Source organism: Gopherus flavomarginatus, chromosome 4 (genome assembly GCF_025201925.1).
Source record: "Gopherus flavomarginatus isolate rGopFla2 chromosome 4, rGopFla2.mat.asm, whole genome shotgun sequence".
NCBI classification, from domain to species: Eukaryota; Metazoa; Chordata; order Testudines; family Testudinidae; genus Gopherus; species Gopherus flavomarginatus.
This window is the reverse complement of record NC_066620.1, coordinates 63,081,350-63,097,267: the sequence shown is the minus strand read 5'-3', so window position 1 is coordinate 63,097,267 and position 15,918 is coordinate 63,081,350. Positions and strand designations below refer to the sequence as shown.

At 43.3% G+C, this 15,918-nt stretch overlaps 1 protein-coding gene across 1 annotated transcript in view; it reads right to left on the bottom strand.

Moving 5' to 3' along the window:
* Window positions 1-15,918, bottom strand: part of MOCS1 (molybdenum cofactor synthesis 1) — a 52,896-nt gene that overhangs the window by 18,527 nt on the left and 18,451 nt on the right. Inside the window, 1 exon segment of the mRNA XM_050948527.1 lies at window positions 6,504-6,668. Coding sequence (XP_050804484.1) covers window positions 6,504-6,668 — 165 coding nt within the window.

Sequence of the window (15,918 nt, the reverse complement as noted above, 5' to 3'; positions counted from 1 at the left end):
AATTGCTAAAAAGAGGTCATCAGGAGAGGTATCTGTTGCATTTTTGCCTCTGCTAAGACTGCAGCACGTCACTTTCTGTAAGTTGACCACTCTGCAACAAGCTGCTAAATGAATCAAAAAATGGACAAAAATGCCAAAATTCCCAGCTTGCCTCTGACCACAGATTTTTATCGGTTCCTGGAAAAGCTAATGGCTTTGACTTTGGTTTAAAGGGGACAGGTGACTTTTCATGGCATCCTCATTTTATGAATCATTTGACCCATCAGTTTGATGGGCACACTGAAAGAGAGCTTTTATAAAACCAGTTCAGCTTGGCGTTTGACCTTCCGGAAAGGATGAGACAAGAATCAGAAACTGCAGTGACCTCATCAAGAGAAGGGCTTAGCCTCATCCTCTCATATTGCATCTCCACCCCATCTCCCACCTCCAGACAGTGGGTCCACTCAATACTTATTCTTCCTAATTGCCAAGCAGCTAGACAATTCATGAGTCCAAGGGCCTTGGACAAATCTGAACTCCCTTCCCATTCTCCCTACAGCCCCACCCCAAGTGATAATCCAGTTTCTTTGTTAAAGTTAGGAAGAGAACTAGCAGCAAAAAGTTGTTCCCTGCTGTGAACAGGTGGCCACAACGTGAATCGTTGCCAGTCTAGTTCCTAGGGGACACGTGTTGACATCAAAAACCATCATCAAAATAAGCACCAAGTGTCCCTCCACGTGCCCACTGGCAGTCCAAGCAGTGGTCCCACAGAAGAGGAGTTCATACACACTAAGTATTGTAAGCTCTTTGGGGCAAGGCCTTATTTTTGTTCTGGGTTTGAACAACGTCCAGCACAATGGGGTCCTGGTCTGTTGGATTGAGAAGTGCCCTGCACCCCGTGAATGCTACTGGAAATAAGCAGGTGCCTTTCTGTCTCCAGGGCTGCCCATCCAGTCCCTTTCTCCAGTACTCAATACACAAAGAATGTCACCAACAAGATCAGGGAGCTTTAACCCATCTTCTCCCTGGCTAGTTCAGACTGGGCACACCAAACGGGGTGCACAGGAGGGAAGCAGAGGATGCCAATCCTACTGATCTTTTCTGACCCACAACTGCAGCTCCTTTAATGCCAGTCCTGCAAAACAGAGGGATGAAAGAGGGTGTAAGGGTGAAGAGCACAGGGCTAATAAACTGAAGAACTGATGCAAACATCAGCTGCTTGAATTCAGAACCCGTTTGCTTTCTTCTCCTCACAAGAGTGTTTGCTTTGCTGGCACCTAGGAAGCCCATGACATCAACAGTGGCTTTCATTCTCATTAAGTGAGCTGCAGACTAAACATGGCAGGGGAGATCATAACACGCTCCTGTAAACATGTCCCAGAGTCACGAACAGGGACTGGGAAGCCCAGCAACCTCTCGGAAGGACTGAACGGAGAGGGGATAGTGTGACTTCGGCAATGCCAAAATGGGATCCTTAACTGAACCCCCAGAGGCCAGTCATCAAAACACAGCCCCAAGCAGCAGATCAGACACCAGGCACGCCCGAGTCCAGGCACGCTTGGGCGCAGCCAGGTAAGGGTGATCTGAGCAGGGTTACAGCGTGATGTGTAAACAACTGTCCTTCTCAATTCCTCCTCTTATTCCAGCCACACACACTCAGTCCCTCAGACCCTCCGAAGCAGGGTCCTATCCAGGCAAATGCGTATGCTCACAACCCCTTTGGATTGGTCTCAGCTGGGATTCCACCTCCCAGATTTCATCCCTGCAGGAGAAGTAGTTTGAAGGCACAAGTTCAAGGGTGCGATTGTGGGAGGCTGTCATCGCATCGCCTCCAGGGGCAATCTGAAAAAGCAAATCAGGTTGTCAACTCATTTTAACTGTCAGCATCGAAGTGCAGGTATTCTCCACTGGCTCATTCCATAGGGCACGGAGAGCAGGAAGGAGCTGAGACACCACGTTCCTCATTTTCATGCATCTAAGTTACTTATGTGGCCCCTGTTGTTGAAGTAGCAGAGCATCTCACAATCTTTAGTGCATTTATCCTCCATATCTGTGAGGTAGGGCTGTACTATTATTTCCATTTTCCCGAAAGGGAACGGAAGGCCCAGATAGACTAAGGCCCAGATCCTCAAAAGAAATGGGAGTTTGGTGTCTAAATACCTTTGAGGATCTTGGCCTAAGTGACTTTCCCAAGGTCACACAGGAAATCTATGGCAGACCAGGTCTCCTGAGTCACACGTCAACATCCCAACCACTGCACCATCCTCTCTCCCTCCCTAATGTAGGAGTTTATTCCTGAGACTCCGGCATCACCACTGTAAAAGTTCCTAGGCAAAAGGATTACTAAGCCTTGGAAAAACCTCTAAACCTATAGAACCAGAACCCTTTCTCTGGATATCTCCCCCAAAATAAGCCCTAAAGTGTCTGCCTCACTGTGCTTTCACATTATAACTGGACTCATCCCTATGGTGAACTCTTCCATTCACTATAAAACTTGGTCTAAAATCATGCAAAAAGAACTTTTTTTTTTTCCCCAAATGGATGAAACTAAAAAGTTACCCACTTTTGGAGTTATTGGTTTCACCCTATATCTCCTTCACCCAAAGTCTTAGAAAACTAGTAACTTTAATAAAATGTATTAAAAAGGAAGGTAAGAGTAAAAACCCTGGGGATTTCCCCATCTCTCCCCTGCACCTTTGGGCTCAGCAGCACTCTACAGATTCCCTTTCTGTGGTTAAAAGACTTTTTTCCCAGAACATATATAATTAAGCCTTTCCCTCAACAAGTTTTAGTGAGATGTAGTTTATAAGCAGCACACTGCTAATGACTCCCAATCAGGTATCCAGAGCTGCTGCCATGTAATTCAGGAAGCTGCAGGATCAGATATGTCCCTTCAATAGCAGAGAAGGAACACTTTTCCCACAAGTGCCTGAAACTGGCTAGTCTTTAAGTGCAGGTAGCGAAAAGCAAAGAGTGGACAGGACTCCCAACTGTGCCCTAGTACAGCCAGGTATTTTCCTGCATTATCTACCATGAAGCGACCACACCAATGACATTGCTTCTCTAACTTTCTCATCCAGGGAATGTTCATTTTTGTGAGATCTGTATCCAAACACAGTGAATTTCCCCATCATGAGCCAGATTAACCAAACAAGTATCCAGGGAAAGCGAGAGACCACGTTTCCTCACCTGTCAGACACAGATCATGCCACGCTCTAGGTTTATTCTGGATGGGGAACACAGTGAAACTTCAGCTCCATGGCCGAATGCTCAGTAGGTTATAGTCCCCTTTCTGTAGCCCTGCAGAGTTTTAAATAGCTTGTTCTTGACTTTAGTGGTACTGCAGCACCATCTAGTGGCTAAGGGGAGACATTGTCTCCGTGCACCTATGTGGACTGCCTAGCTTAGACACTGAGGTGGGGTCTTTTGCATTCAAAAATATAAGGGCGTGAAGATGAATTTCATGGCGGGGGGGGGGGGGGTGGGGGGGAAGGGAGGAAAAATCTACCAAACCTGAACATTTCGATTGAACTTCATGTTGAGCATTAAGGTTAATGTAAAGGGAACTTTTAACATATCATAACAATCACATTTTGTATTTGTTGTTGTCCTAGGTCTCTGAAATTTACATTTGGATTCACTAGCTAGGAAAAGAGTGATAGGACTCATACTCCCTTATCAGTGACCTCAGGCTCTGTTTATGCAGCTTAACAAGTACTGGATGGATAGCAGTACTAACTACACACATATAAAACCAACACAGAATGATAGACATGTAGGATTGGAAGGGACCTCAATAGGTCATCAAGTGCAGTCCCCTATGTTGAGGAAAGACTAAGTATGATTTAGAGTTTCTAGACCATCTCTGACAGGTGTTGGTCTAACCTGTTTTTAAAAGCAGCAAAGAATCCTGTGGCAACTTATAGACTAACAGACATTTTGGAGCACGAGCTTTCGTGGGTGAATACCCACTTCCTCAGATGCCAATGATGGAGATTCCACAACCTCCTTATGTAATTTGTCCCAGAGCTTAGCAACCACTATAGTTAGGAAGTTTTTCCCAATGTCTAACCTAAATCTTCCTTGCTGCAATTTAAGCCCATTGCTTCTTCTCCTGTCCTCAGCAGATAAAGAGAACAGTTTATCACCTTCCTCTTACAATATTTTATGTACTTGAAAACTGTTATCAAGATCCCTCTCAGCCTTCTCTTCTGCAGACTAAAACCCAATTTTTTCAATCTTTCCTCATGGATCATGTTTTCTAGACCTTTAATCATTTTTGTTGCTCTCCTCTGACTTTCTCCAATTTGTCCACATCTTTCCTGAAGTGTGGTGCCCAGAAATGGACACAATCAGTCAGCACTGATTAAGGCCTCAGCTGGAGTAAAGAATTACTTCTCATGGCTTGCTTACAATACTCCTGCTAATACATCCCAGAATAAGTTTTGCTTTTTTTTGCAACAGAGTTACGTTTGTGACTTATATTTAGTTTGTGATCCACTATAACTTTCAGAACCTTTTCTGCTGTGCCGCTACAGGATTTCAAGTGTACTAAAGTGAGATATATCACATCTACTCCCGCCCCCCACATCCACAAGGTTTGTTAGACTGTCAAAAAAGTTATTAGGTTGGTTTGACATGATTTGTTCTTGACAAATCCGTGTTGACAGTCATTTATCACCTTATTATCTTCTAGGTGTTTACAAACTGATTGATTATTTGCTCCATTATCTTTCCAGGTACAGAAGTTAAGCTGACTGGTCTATAATTCCCTGGGTTGTCCTTATTCCCCTTTTTACAGATAGGTACTCTACTTGTCCTTTTCCAGTCCCTCTGGGATCACTCCCATCCTCTACAAATTCTCAAAGATATCGGCTAATAATGGCTCTGAGATCTCTTCAGCCAGTTCCCTGAGTATTTTAGGATGTATTTCATCAGACCTTGCTGACTTTAAGACATTTAATTTGTCTAAGAAAATTCTTAACTTATTTCCCTATTTTAGCCTCAGATCCTACCCCATTCACACTGATGTTCCCTTTGCTAACATTTTTGGTGAAAATGAACAAAAAAGGCATTTAACACTTTGGCCATTGCTGCATTTTCTGTTGCCTTTCCCTCCTTGTTGGGTAACAGACCTAACTCTGTTCTTGATCTTCCTCTTGCTTCTAAAGTTTTTGAAAAATGTTTTTGTTACCCTTTATATCCCTAGCTAGTTTAATCTCATCTTGTGGCTGGGCCTTTCGATTTGTGTCTCTACATGCTTGCGTCTTTTGTTTCGTTTAAAAATATTGATCCTTTGTAATGTGACCTAGTTTCCACTTTTGTATGACTTTTTAAAAAAAGTTTCAGGTCATTGAAGATCTCCTGGTTAAGTCAGGGTGGTCTCTTACCCTACTCTTTATCTTTCCTCCACTATGGGATAGTTTTCTCTTGTGCCCATAATGTCTCACTACACATTTAAGCCTGCCTCAGGTATGACCAGGGGAGACCACTTCTACTGCTGACAGCAAGTTTCAGTCTTTGTGGTCTATTTAGTCCTTGACTTCTCTGCTGGAAATGCCAACAAAGTTCCAAATAGTGCCAGTTCTGAAGCTACATTTCAATGCAGGGTATTTGTCCACTAGGAACTGGACTGAACCATTAACTCATTTCACAGGCCACCAGAACTTATCTTAAGGAGTCAATAGAAGCAGTACAGTAAACCATATGGGGACATTTTAAATTGGTTGCTGAAGACACAAGATTGCCCATTTGATGGGTCCTTAAGCAGGATTCACTGCAGGAAGTGTGTGGAAGGGCTTGTACTCCAAGGAAAACAAATATTTATAGAGTTGAAGAACAAACGACAGCATGAGAAGCAGAGCTGGTGAATCACAGGCAAATCATGAACCAACCTGGCATACAGTGAATATATTCTGTATTCGTCATCATCCAGTATTTGGGAATAATAGGTTCTGAAGCTGAGAGTCACAAATGGGTTTCAATGACTAATAACCATCTTCTTTTTCTTTATGGTTAAACTGGCCAGGAGCAGGAGCAGGGGCTGTCACAAAACTCTTGTCAGTTGTAACATGTGGTTATGGCAAGGAGTAGGTTAACCACCTCTGATCTCAATGAATTATTTTCAATTTTTGTGGGTGGCAGGGGAACAATGTGGCAGCCATTCATGCCTTCATTTGATTATTAATGGTGGACAATTGGTTCTGTTCCCGGCTGAAAATGCTGAACAGGAGAACAGTGTAGAGCTGAGAATTGACAAATGTAGTTATGAAACCTCCTACCTCAAGCTGTTATTCACCCGTTCTCATGAAAAGGGGTTTTACATGTGAAAGAAGGCTGAGAAGAAGGGAAAAGGGCCAGCGATCAAGCTCAAGCCAAGTGTAGATATTTTAGGCTCGTCTTAAGGAAAGAATTTCACTTCTCTCCCAATAAAAGTTTGAGAGGGACTGGATGAACAAACAGGGACATAAAAAGATAGGCAATGTCATCCTATAACCAGTGAGATGTTATTTGAATTTCTGTACCTTTCCTCCGGACGATGAATTCAAATTTGGCCGGAACCAGAGTATCCAAGCTGATGTTAATGGCATCCAGCCCCGCCTCCTTCAGCCGTGGCAGCAGCCTAGCTAAATTGATCCCGTTGGTTGTGACAGCAATGGTTTGTAGCCCTTCTAGCTTGTACAGCTGACCTAGGAAACAGCAGGGAAAAGGAGAGCATTTAATGACCAGAGTTCAACCACAAGATGCACAGGAATTGCTAGAGAACATTCTAGATCACTAGGGAAAGGAGAAAGTTATTTTCACATGAATGCAGCCAAGAGCCCAAATCCCTCCATACACCAAGGCCCTTCACCCACTTACCAATTCATTAGATAAAATAGTCAGAGAGGGGAGCTCACCCTTTACCAAATGGGCTCTGCTGACAACCAGCACATTTCTGTACCTCATTGTCTTTGGAGCGGCACATACTAGATTAAATAGACTACAGCACAAGCCAGCCTCAAATGGTACTAAAGGAGCTAAAATGAGGCAAGCAACAACGATTCCAAGAACTTCATCAAAACGCTCTGGATATAGATTAACTGCTCTCTATATTACAGCAAATGAGTGCTTGAATGTTGAAGAAAGCCCCATGGACTCATTTAACCTGGCCTGTCTCCCAGCTGTCCAGTTTCGAAAGCTGAATTCCAACGCTAATGGGTCAGTCGCTAACCACCGCTTTCTTGCGGCCCTGACTGGAGCCAGATACTGAACTACTTGTACTTACATAGCACCTTTTGTCCTAAAGGCTCTACACACCATAGCATATCATTCGCTGAAAATTGGTTCACTCACCACTGAAACACAACCACATCTCAGGGGAGAAAGTGGCAGCTACTTTAACAGCTCAAAGCAACATTATACAAGCAACTTAAGATAGCTAGCAAAGCATGCTGTAGTCACCAAAACTGTACAGGGAATTTAAGGAGGCAAAGAGACACTCAGACAGTACAGCTTAAAGACTGAAATCTTCAAAGTTCATCCTTACTATTAATACAAGCATTACTAAGTGGAGTGATCAAACAGTGCTAATGCAAGACCCAGAAGGGGAAAACTATTAAAACACACAAAAAGGAAAGATTAGATTAACATCCGAAATTCAAGTCTCAGAAACAGCAATGTTCCCCAAAAATGGATGTGTAAAAATACTTGCAGGGTCTTGAGACACGGCTAATCTCTAATTTAGAGCTACACAGTTCCAACGTTAGCACCAGTCCTAGGAGCTTCATGGCGACCATTGGGTAGCTCCAAGTGTCTACTGTAAAAAGGCTGCCACATGGGTGAGGAAGCAGAGGTGCTAATTTCAACTGCTCCTAACCAGGAAGGGGTAGAACACTACCCATTGCCTCACTTGATGAGGTTTAGTATCCAACCTGCCCCTCAACCTGAATGTTAAGAGGCTTTTCCCAAACTTGGCAATGCTGTCCCCCCAGTGGGGCTCACATAACACCGAAACCAGCCTGAAACATCTGCACAGCTGAGTTAAATGCAGAACGTTGTTATTGGCAATTTGGCAGAAAAGTTACTATGACATTAGAAATTGAATTCCCTGTAGTACTCCAGTTTCTTCTTCTCTCCTGAGACTTCCTTTCACTCCCTCTCTTTATAGTGGGTTTTTCACACCTTATAGCGTGTTTAGAGTTTGTTTGAAACACTAGAACTATTGTATAGCGAAGTCATCTGCTTACCCTGCACAGAGAAAGTCTTGCTAAGCAGAGAATTTACCTAACTGGGATTGCAACCTGAAAATGGTGATGCACTGGAATCACTTGGGATTGCCATCTGTTTCACTACAACCCAATTCACTGTGTGTGGTTTCTACTATATTTAAGATATGTCGTTTTGATTAGTAAAAGTGTTCAGCTTATACCTCTCCAAAAAACATCCTTTTCTCGTCTCCTTAAAGTGCAGGTCTGCAAAAAAAGTGACTGTGTAAAAGTGGCATCTTATTTAATAGATTTAGTCCCTTTGGCTGTGTCTATCTTAGACTCTTTCTGGAAGTCTCCCACCCATTGCGTTATCAATAGAGGGAGCGTTAGTGTGGATAGGGTGTGGGCATTTTTATCACCATGGCATCTAACCCTGCTTGGAGCAGTTCTACTCAAAGCATAGTGGTAAAAGAGCAGGTGGCCACCTGGTCGCCAGGTACTCAAGCACTCCCAACACTGCTACTTCCAATGGAACTACACCTTTAGTGCTCCTCAGATTGTTTACTGCCGACAAGTCCTATCTGTATTTGGATACACATCTGCCTATTTAAGGTGCAAAAATGAAATGTTACCTGCCTTATACATCTGTTAGCTCCAGGAGTGAGCACTAGCTTCTATTTTGGTTCCTCATGGAACTAGCGTGCTAACAATGGAATGTAGCTGTGGCAATGCAAGTGGAGGGAGGGGTTATCTGGCCTGCGTACATACCTAGTGTCTCTGATGGGCATTCACTCGGGGCCTCTAGCTGCTCCTGCCCCTTGTGAGGCTGCGACCACGTTCGATTTTGAGTGCGTTAGCTCGATGAGACCTAGTATGAGTATGTATCATCGAGCTGGGAATAATAAATATCTCCCGCTTGAGCTGTAGACATACCTTCGCGCGCCTCCCTTAGGGTATTTGGGGCTGGAATTGCGGCTTAGAAGACGTATGGCCAGTACTGTGAGTGCTGGAAGCAGAGGGACAACGGCGATGTTCTTTAAGAACCAACTTTCTCTTCACTTTCCTTTCTGGATGTCTCAAACCTTCCCCATACACCAGGAGTGAGCTACTAGAGAAGGGGTGGCCACTGATGGCCCCGGTCATGGTTGCCAGCAGTTGTGGGAAAAGCACTAGCTAGCACCACAATCCATTTGCCAGTAGGGGAATATGCTGTGCTTCCAGCCTGGGAGAAGAGGGTACATCAACGTAACTGTTTTTCTTGCCCATCAGCTGTCCTCAGAACACACATCCTAGAATCACAGAATATCAGGGTTGGAAGGGACCTCAGGGGATCATTTAGTCCAACCCCCTGCTCAAAGCAGGACCAAATCCCAACTAAATCATCCCAGCCAGGGCTTTGTCAAGCCTGACCTTAAAAACCTCGAAGGAAGGAGATTCCACCACCTCCTTAAGTAACCCATTCCAGTGCTTCACCACCCTCCTAGTGAAAAAGTTTTTTCCTAATATCCAACCTAAACCTCCCCCACTGCAACTTGAGACAATTACTCCTTGTTCTGTCATCTGATGCCACTGAGAACAGTCTAGATCCATCCTCTTTGGAACCCTCTTTCAGGTAGCTGAAAGCAGCTATCAAATCCCCCCTCATTCTTCTCTTTTGCAGACTAGACATCCCAGTTCCCTCAGCCTCTCCTCATAAGTCATGTGCTCCAGCCCCCTAATCATTTTTGTTACCCTCTGCTGGACTCTTTCCAATTTTTCCACATCCTTCTTGTAGTGTGGGGCCCAAAACTGAACACAGTGCTCCAGATGAGGCCTCACCTATGTTGAATAGAGGGGAATGATCACGTCCCTCAAATCTGCTGGCAATGCCCCATCTTATACAGCCCAAAATGCTGTTAGCCTTCTTGGCAACAAGGGCACACTATTGACTCATATCCAGCTTCTTGACCACTGTAACCCTTAGGTCCTTTTCTGCAGAACTGCTGCCTAGCCATTTGGTCCCTAGTCTGTAGCAGTGCATGGGATTCTTCCTTCTTAAGTGCATGACTTTGCACTTGTTCTTGTTGAACCTCATCAGGTTTCTTTTGGCCCAATTCTTTAACTTGTTTAGGTCCCTCTGTATGCTATCCCTACCTCCAGCGTATCTACCACTCCTCCCAGTTTAGTATCATCTGCAAACTTGCTGAGGGTGCCGTCCACACCATCCTCCAGATCATTAATGAAGATATTGAACAAAACTGGCCCAGGACCGACCCTTGGGGCACTCCGCTTGATACTGGCTGTCAACTAGACATGGAGCCATTGATCAACCACCAAACTTCCAGCAACAGAGAAATGACAGAACTCACTACAGATGTCACTGCTGGAAAGATTAGTAAGTACAGGTTTAAGCAGAGTCCAATCAGACTTTCATGCTGCAGCCTGAACCGGACAGACTCCAGCACTGAACTATGATGGCACCAGCTGAATTTAGCCAATTAGGGCAGAATGTGGTTCTTATCAGTGCCTCTTTCTTTGTGTAATGAATACACAACTAGACAATTCACTGGAGACTCTAATGAAGGGCATGATATTACAAAGAGTAGTAAACAGACTGGACAGAATCCAGAGATCAGAAATTGGAGATGGGAGAACTAATTCTTAGTGTCTGTAGTTATTCACCACGACCAGCTACTATCCTTGCTTGCTTGTTTATTTGTGCAGGCTAAGCAGTGAAACATTTGCAGCTATCTTGTGTCATGCTGCACTGCTTGACCGATAAACTCAGTAGCGATTAGAGAGAGATTAAGGCTGTAATCACTTCAGCAAAAAAAAAAAAAAAAACAAAAAAAAACAAACACAAAAACAAAAAAACCCCAGCAGCTAAATGCATACAAATAAAGCCAAATGGCCAAATGGAATGGGAAAGAAGATCAGACTACCTAACTCAGTAGTCTGAGGGGGAAGTGCAGCATTTAGCATTAAATTTAAACAAACAAACAAACAAACAAAAAAACAAAAAAAACCACAAGTATCAGAGGGGTAGCCGTGTTAGTCTGGATCTGCAAAAGCAGCAAAGAGTCCTGTGGCACCTTTTAGACTAACAGACATTTTGGAGCATGAGCTTTTGTGGGTGAATACCCACTTCCTCAGATGCACAAAAAAAACAACACTTTTACATTTGTTGCCCCTTCGTGGTCAGAATATTCTCTCTGAAAATGGCATATTCTCTTTCAATGGCTCCCTACCCTCCTACTGATAAGTCAAAAGGTGCTATTTCCTAGCAAAACTCATCTAATATCTAATAACAAAACAAAACAAAGAACCGCTCTAAGTTCTTTCTACCTCAAGGCAAAGGTCATAGTTGGTTTTCAGCCACTGGATGGGAAGACCACCAGTATTAAAAGATAATGCAACCGAGACATAGTTGATTTGGCTCTGGAAGACTAAATTGTTTGGAAAACATTCAGTTGCACTGAATAATGCATTCATTTGTCTGCAAAGTGCCAGGCACTCTTATGGGGCTCTGTAAATAAGGCAATTCTTTATTTCGCAAATACTCCGACCATAACCCCATACAGTCCTCAGCATCAGCTTGGAGATCCTCGGGGGAAAATATAAGTAAAAAAGGCTGCACAAACCTCTTAGCAGCTTAAAGAAAAATCCCTCCGTTCTTTCCCCTCAACAGTATTTTAAAAGGTGCTTCTAACAAATCGGAATCCAGAACAGTCCTTTGGAGTACCTTGCATATTTGGATACCAGCACGCTCCAGGACAGCAACCACCAGATCAAAGTGCATGCCTGCTAAATTTAATCAGGGTTGCTTGGGGGATGGGAGGGGGGTAGTTGGAGCCCCACAAGCCCTGGCCTGGTGGCAGTCCGGGTCTTCGGCGGCATTTCGGCAGTGGGGGGCCCTTCAGTCGCTGCGGGTTTTTGGCTGCATTTCGGCGGCGGGGGACCCTTCAGTGCTGCTGAAGACACGGAGCGACTGAAGGGCCCCCTACCGCCGAAATGTCACCGAAGACTCGGACCGCCGCTGGGTGAGTACAAGCGCCGCAGCTCCCTCGCTTTGCCTCAGGCCCCCTGAATCCTCTGGGCGGCCCTGAATTTAATTGTTGCTGCAGTCAGCTAAAGGAGGTGGGAAGAGGAGAGGGTCTACACAAGCGCATATTTATATATATATGTACTAATACAGTTCAAACTATTAATATAAACAGCCTTGTAAATGTCACTAAGACCTGCCCAGACTAATTGCATTATTTCTAGAAATATCAAGGTATTTCAAGAGGAAATGGCTATTAAAAAAGCCAAAGACAAATAAGCAAAACAAGGAGCAGACTAAACATGAGACATTAACAAAATGCGATAATGCCAGGGTTCCTATTCAATTTGTTTTATATAAATAAAGGGAAGAAGAGACAAAGGTTCTGTTTTCAATGAGACCCATAAAAATCATTGCTTAAGAGAAGTATAATTGTTTGATGACTCAAAATTGGTTTGTTTTTTGGACAAATCTTATTGCAAGGATCCTGCTATTAGCCAACAGAGCTTCAAGCACAGGCCCTCTTGGGCAAGTTCCCTCCTGTTCTGGGTTTTGATAACAAAACACCCAATACTCCACATTGCACCAACTCCTGCACCAGGGTACCCTGGGATGTCACACTGACTAAAGGAAGTTTTAGTGTTATGGATGTCTGTCCACTAGGAACAGAGCTGAGACACCACTCCCTTCTTCCACAAGCTAATTTCGCAGGTCTGGTCTACGCTAGGATTTTACATCTCAGTGGTGTGAAAAATCCACACCCTGGAAAGAAGTAATTATGCCATCCTAACCCCCAGTGAGAACAGAGCTAGGAAGAGAGCTACTGCCTCTTGGGGAGGGGATTACCTACGCTGATTACCTACCTACCTACACTGGTGGGAGAATTCCTCCCCTTGGCATAGGTAAGGTCTACACTGAAGTGCTACAGCATTTTAAGTGTAGACATACTGACAGAGGGATTGTCTACATAACCTGCAGGATTGACAGGCAGTGATCGATCCAGCAGGGGTCCATTTATCGCGTCTAGTCTAAATGCAATAAATCAACCGCCAAGCGCTCTCCCGTTGACTCCGGTACTCCACCAGAGCGAGAGGCATGGGCGGAGTCGAAGGGAGAGCATCAGCCGTCGACTCACAGCAGTGAAGACACCGTGGTGAGTAGATCTAAGTACGATGACTTCAGCAACGTTATTCATGTAGCTGAAGTTGCGTAATTTAGATTGATCCCCCACCCACAATGTAGACCAGGCCAGAGACCACTCAACAGCCAGCCAGTAAAAAACACTGTATGTGATACAAGTCCTGTCCCTCCCCAGCCTGGCTGGGACTTGCAGTTAAGGAACCTCCCTTACACACACACACACACACACACACACACACACACACACCTCTCTCTCTCCCTTGACTGGGGCACTCCTAGCAGCGAGAGGAAAATCAGATTTCATGGGGAAGGGCTTATTTCACAGACCATGACACTTTCACAGCTGTGAAATTGGTAAAGCCTTATCTATACCCCATTTACTAGACACATCAGGAACTTGTGCTCAAGAGCAGGCAAAAGGACACGACACAACCTGCAGTAAGCTGTAGTTGCTGACTCATGGTGTATGTGAGTTTCTAAATAATCTGAGGAGTTGCAGCAGGCCTGTAGATAAAGAAGAAATTAAAGAACCTAGTTTCCCACACTGGCTTCAAGCCATATTATTGCACGGGGGAAAAAAAGAAGTGCAGACCCAGCGTCTTAGCAGAATGTGCTACTGATTATTCTTCTATCCCTTACAGACTTCAAGAGTTTTACCATTAGCAGATATATTACACTTTATATAGAGAGAACATGTATTCAGTGAAAACGAAGCTCAATTCAGAGCACCAATATTGCCAAAACACCTAAGCACTGCACGCTGCTTCAGGAAAGCGTCTCAGGGAGGTGAGTCGTGTCTAGGACTTGCAAGGTGCCTTAAAGTAGAGTGAGACACAAAAAGGCTTTAAAAATCCAAAATAATTAGGAATGTTTTCATAGGTTCAATTAAGAAATAATGTAAATATTTCCCTGCAATGATGCAAACAAACCAACACTGCACTAACACATGAAACCCAAAAAGTGAATTAACTAACGAGAGAAAGTGAAATGGACCAAACTGGTTTCATTGTCCAGTATGAACGAAGAACACCATCAATGATTAAACACAGATTATTAAAAATAGCAGAATTCAGAAATGTGAACCATGTCTAACAGGTAAAGGAATATTATAAATGACCATCTTGCAAAGACCACTTTAAGATACTCATTCCAAATTTATGTCTGCAGGACATGATTTATGCTTCAGTTAAAAGGGCAATAATTGGAATTTAAACCCCCTTAAAGACAGACATTTATCTAACACTGGTCACTGGTGATTTTACACAGTTGTGTTCTATTACATTCAGATTATTACAGGGTTTCGATTTCTAATCACACTGGAGTTAAGTGAATAGTTCTCCAGTAATTTGTGAAACATTTCCTTATTTATTGCAATTAACAACAAGACTACAGATTAGGAGTTTATTGACTAACTAAATGCAAGGCTTTCCCACGTATGTGTCCAACGACTTACAAAAGATGAGTTATTTTTCAGCACCGCTGAACAGTTAAACTGTTTTCAAACTGTCACAGCACACAATGCTCCATACAGGAAAATGCAGCCTGGTACTAAGATGCATATCATTTACAAGCAGCAGCAAACAGTAAACATTTCCAAATAAATGTACAGTGGGGAAAGTTTATGTACCCATAATTTCGTATTGCTGAAGTAGAACGCTGGCAGTATTTGCATCCCAGAGATGGCTGTAGTGCTAAAGTTTATATCACGTGTGGTCATGAAAACACCCAAACATATATACTTGCCAAACTATGATGTACTAATACATTTCAAACTATTAATACAAACATCCTTGTAAATGTCACTAAGACCTGCCCAGATTAGTTGCATTATTTCTACAAATATCAAGGTATTTCAAACAAGTAAAATAAGAAGTAGGTAGACTAAACATAAGGCATTAACAAAATATGTGATAACGCCAGAGTTGCTATTAAATTTTTATTTCCACTTGTTTCAGAAAACGTGCAGAACTCACTTGTGAGTTAAATGCAGCCATCTCAGATTCATGGCAATAAAGATTTTATAGCCCAAATACATATTTTTTCTTCTATCACACACATTTATTTGGCTCATTAAGCTACAGTAAAACTAGCCAATTGCTTAATCCATTTAGCAAAGTACCTGCAGCTCCCATTTCAAAAAAAAAAAAAAAAAAATCAGCAAAAAATACTGAATACAGGAATTCTCTAGTACTCAGAGAATTTTATTAAGAGTTACATCAAAGCAGAACTACTGAACATGAACAACTTCTTCCTGACTTCAGCCATATTTTTATGCCAATTGATCACAAAGGCTCCCACCCTCACCTTCCCCTTCAACAAAATGTTTCCTTCACTGAATCCTGCCTTCCACTCAAAGGCTAGGGAGTGCAGACAAGACAGCTGAAAACCGAAACTCCACTCAGTGATGCACTGCCAAGAAAGAACATCCGAGCCAGACATATTAAGCTACTGGAAACAAAACCAGACTTGTTGCTTGTTTTTTACTCCCCACACAATCAGCACTCTCATTTTACTAGAGCAGAGACTCCACCCCAGAAGCAGAGGCCGCTCTAGTTATAGGTCAATCAATGTCAGATTTTTGGGAGAACT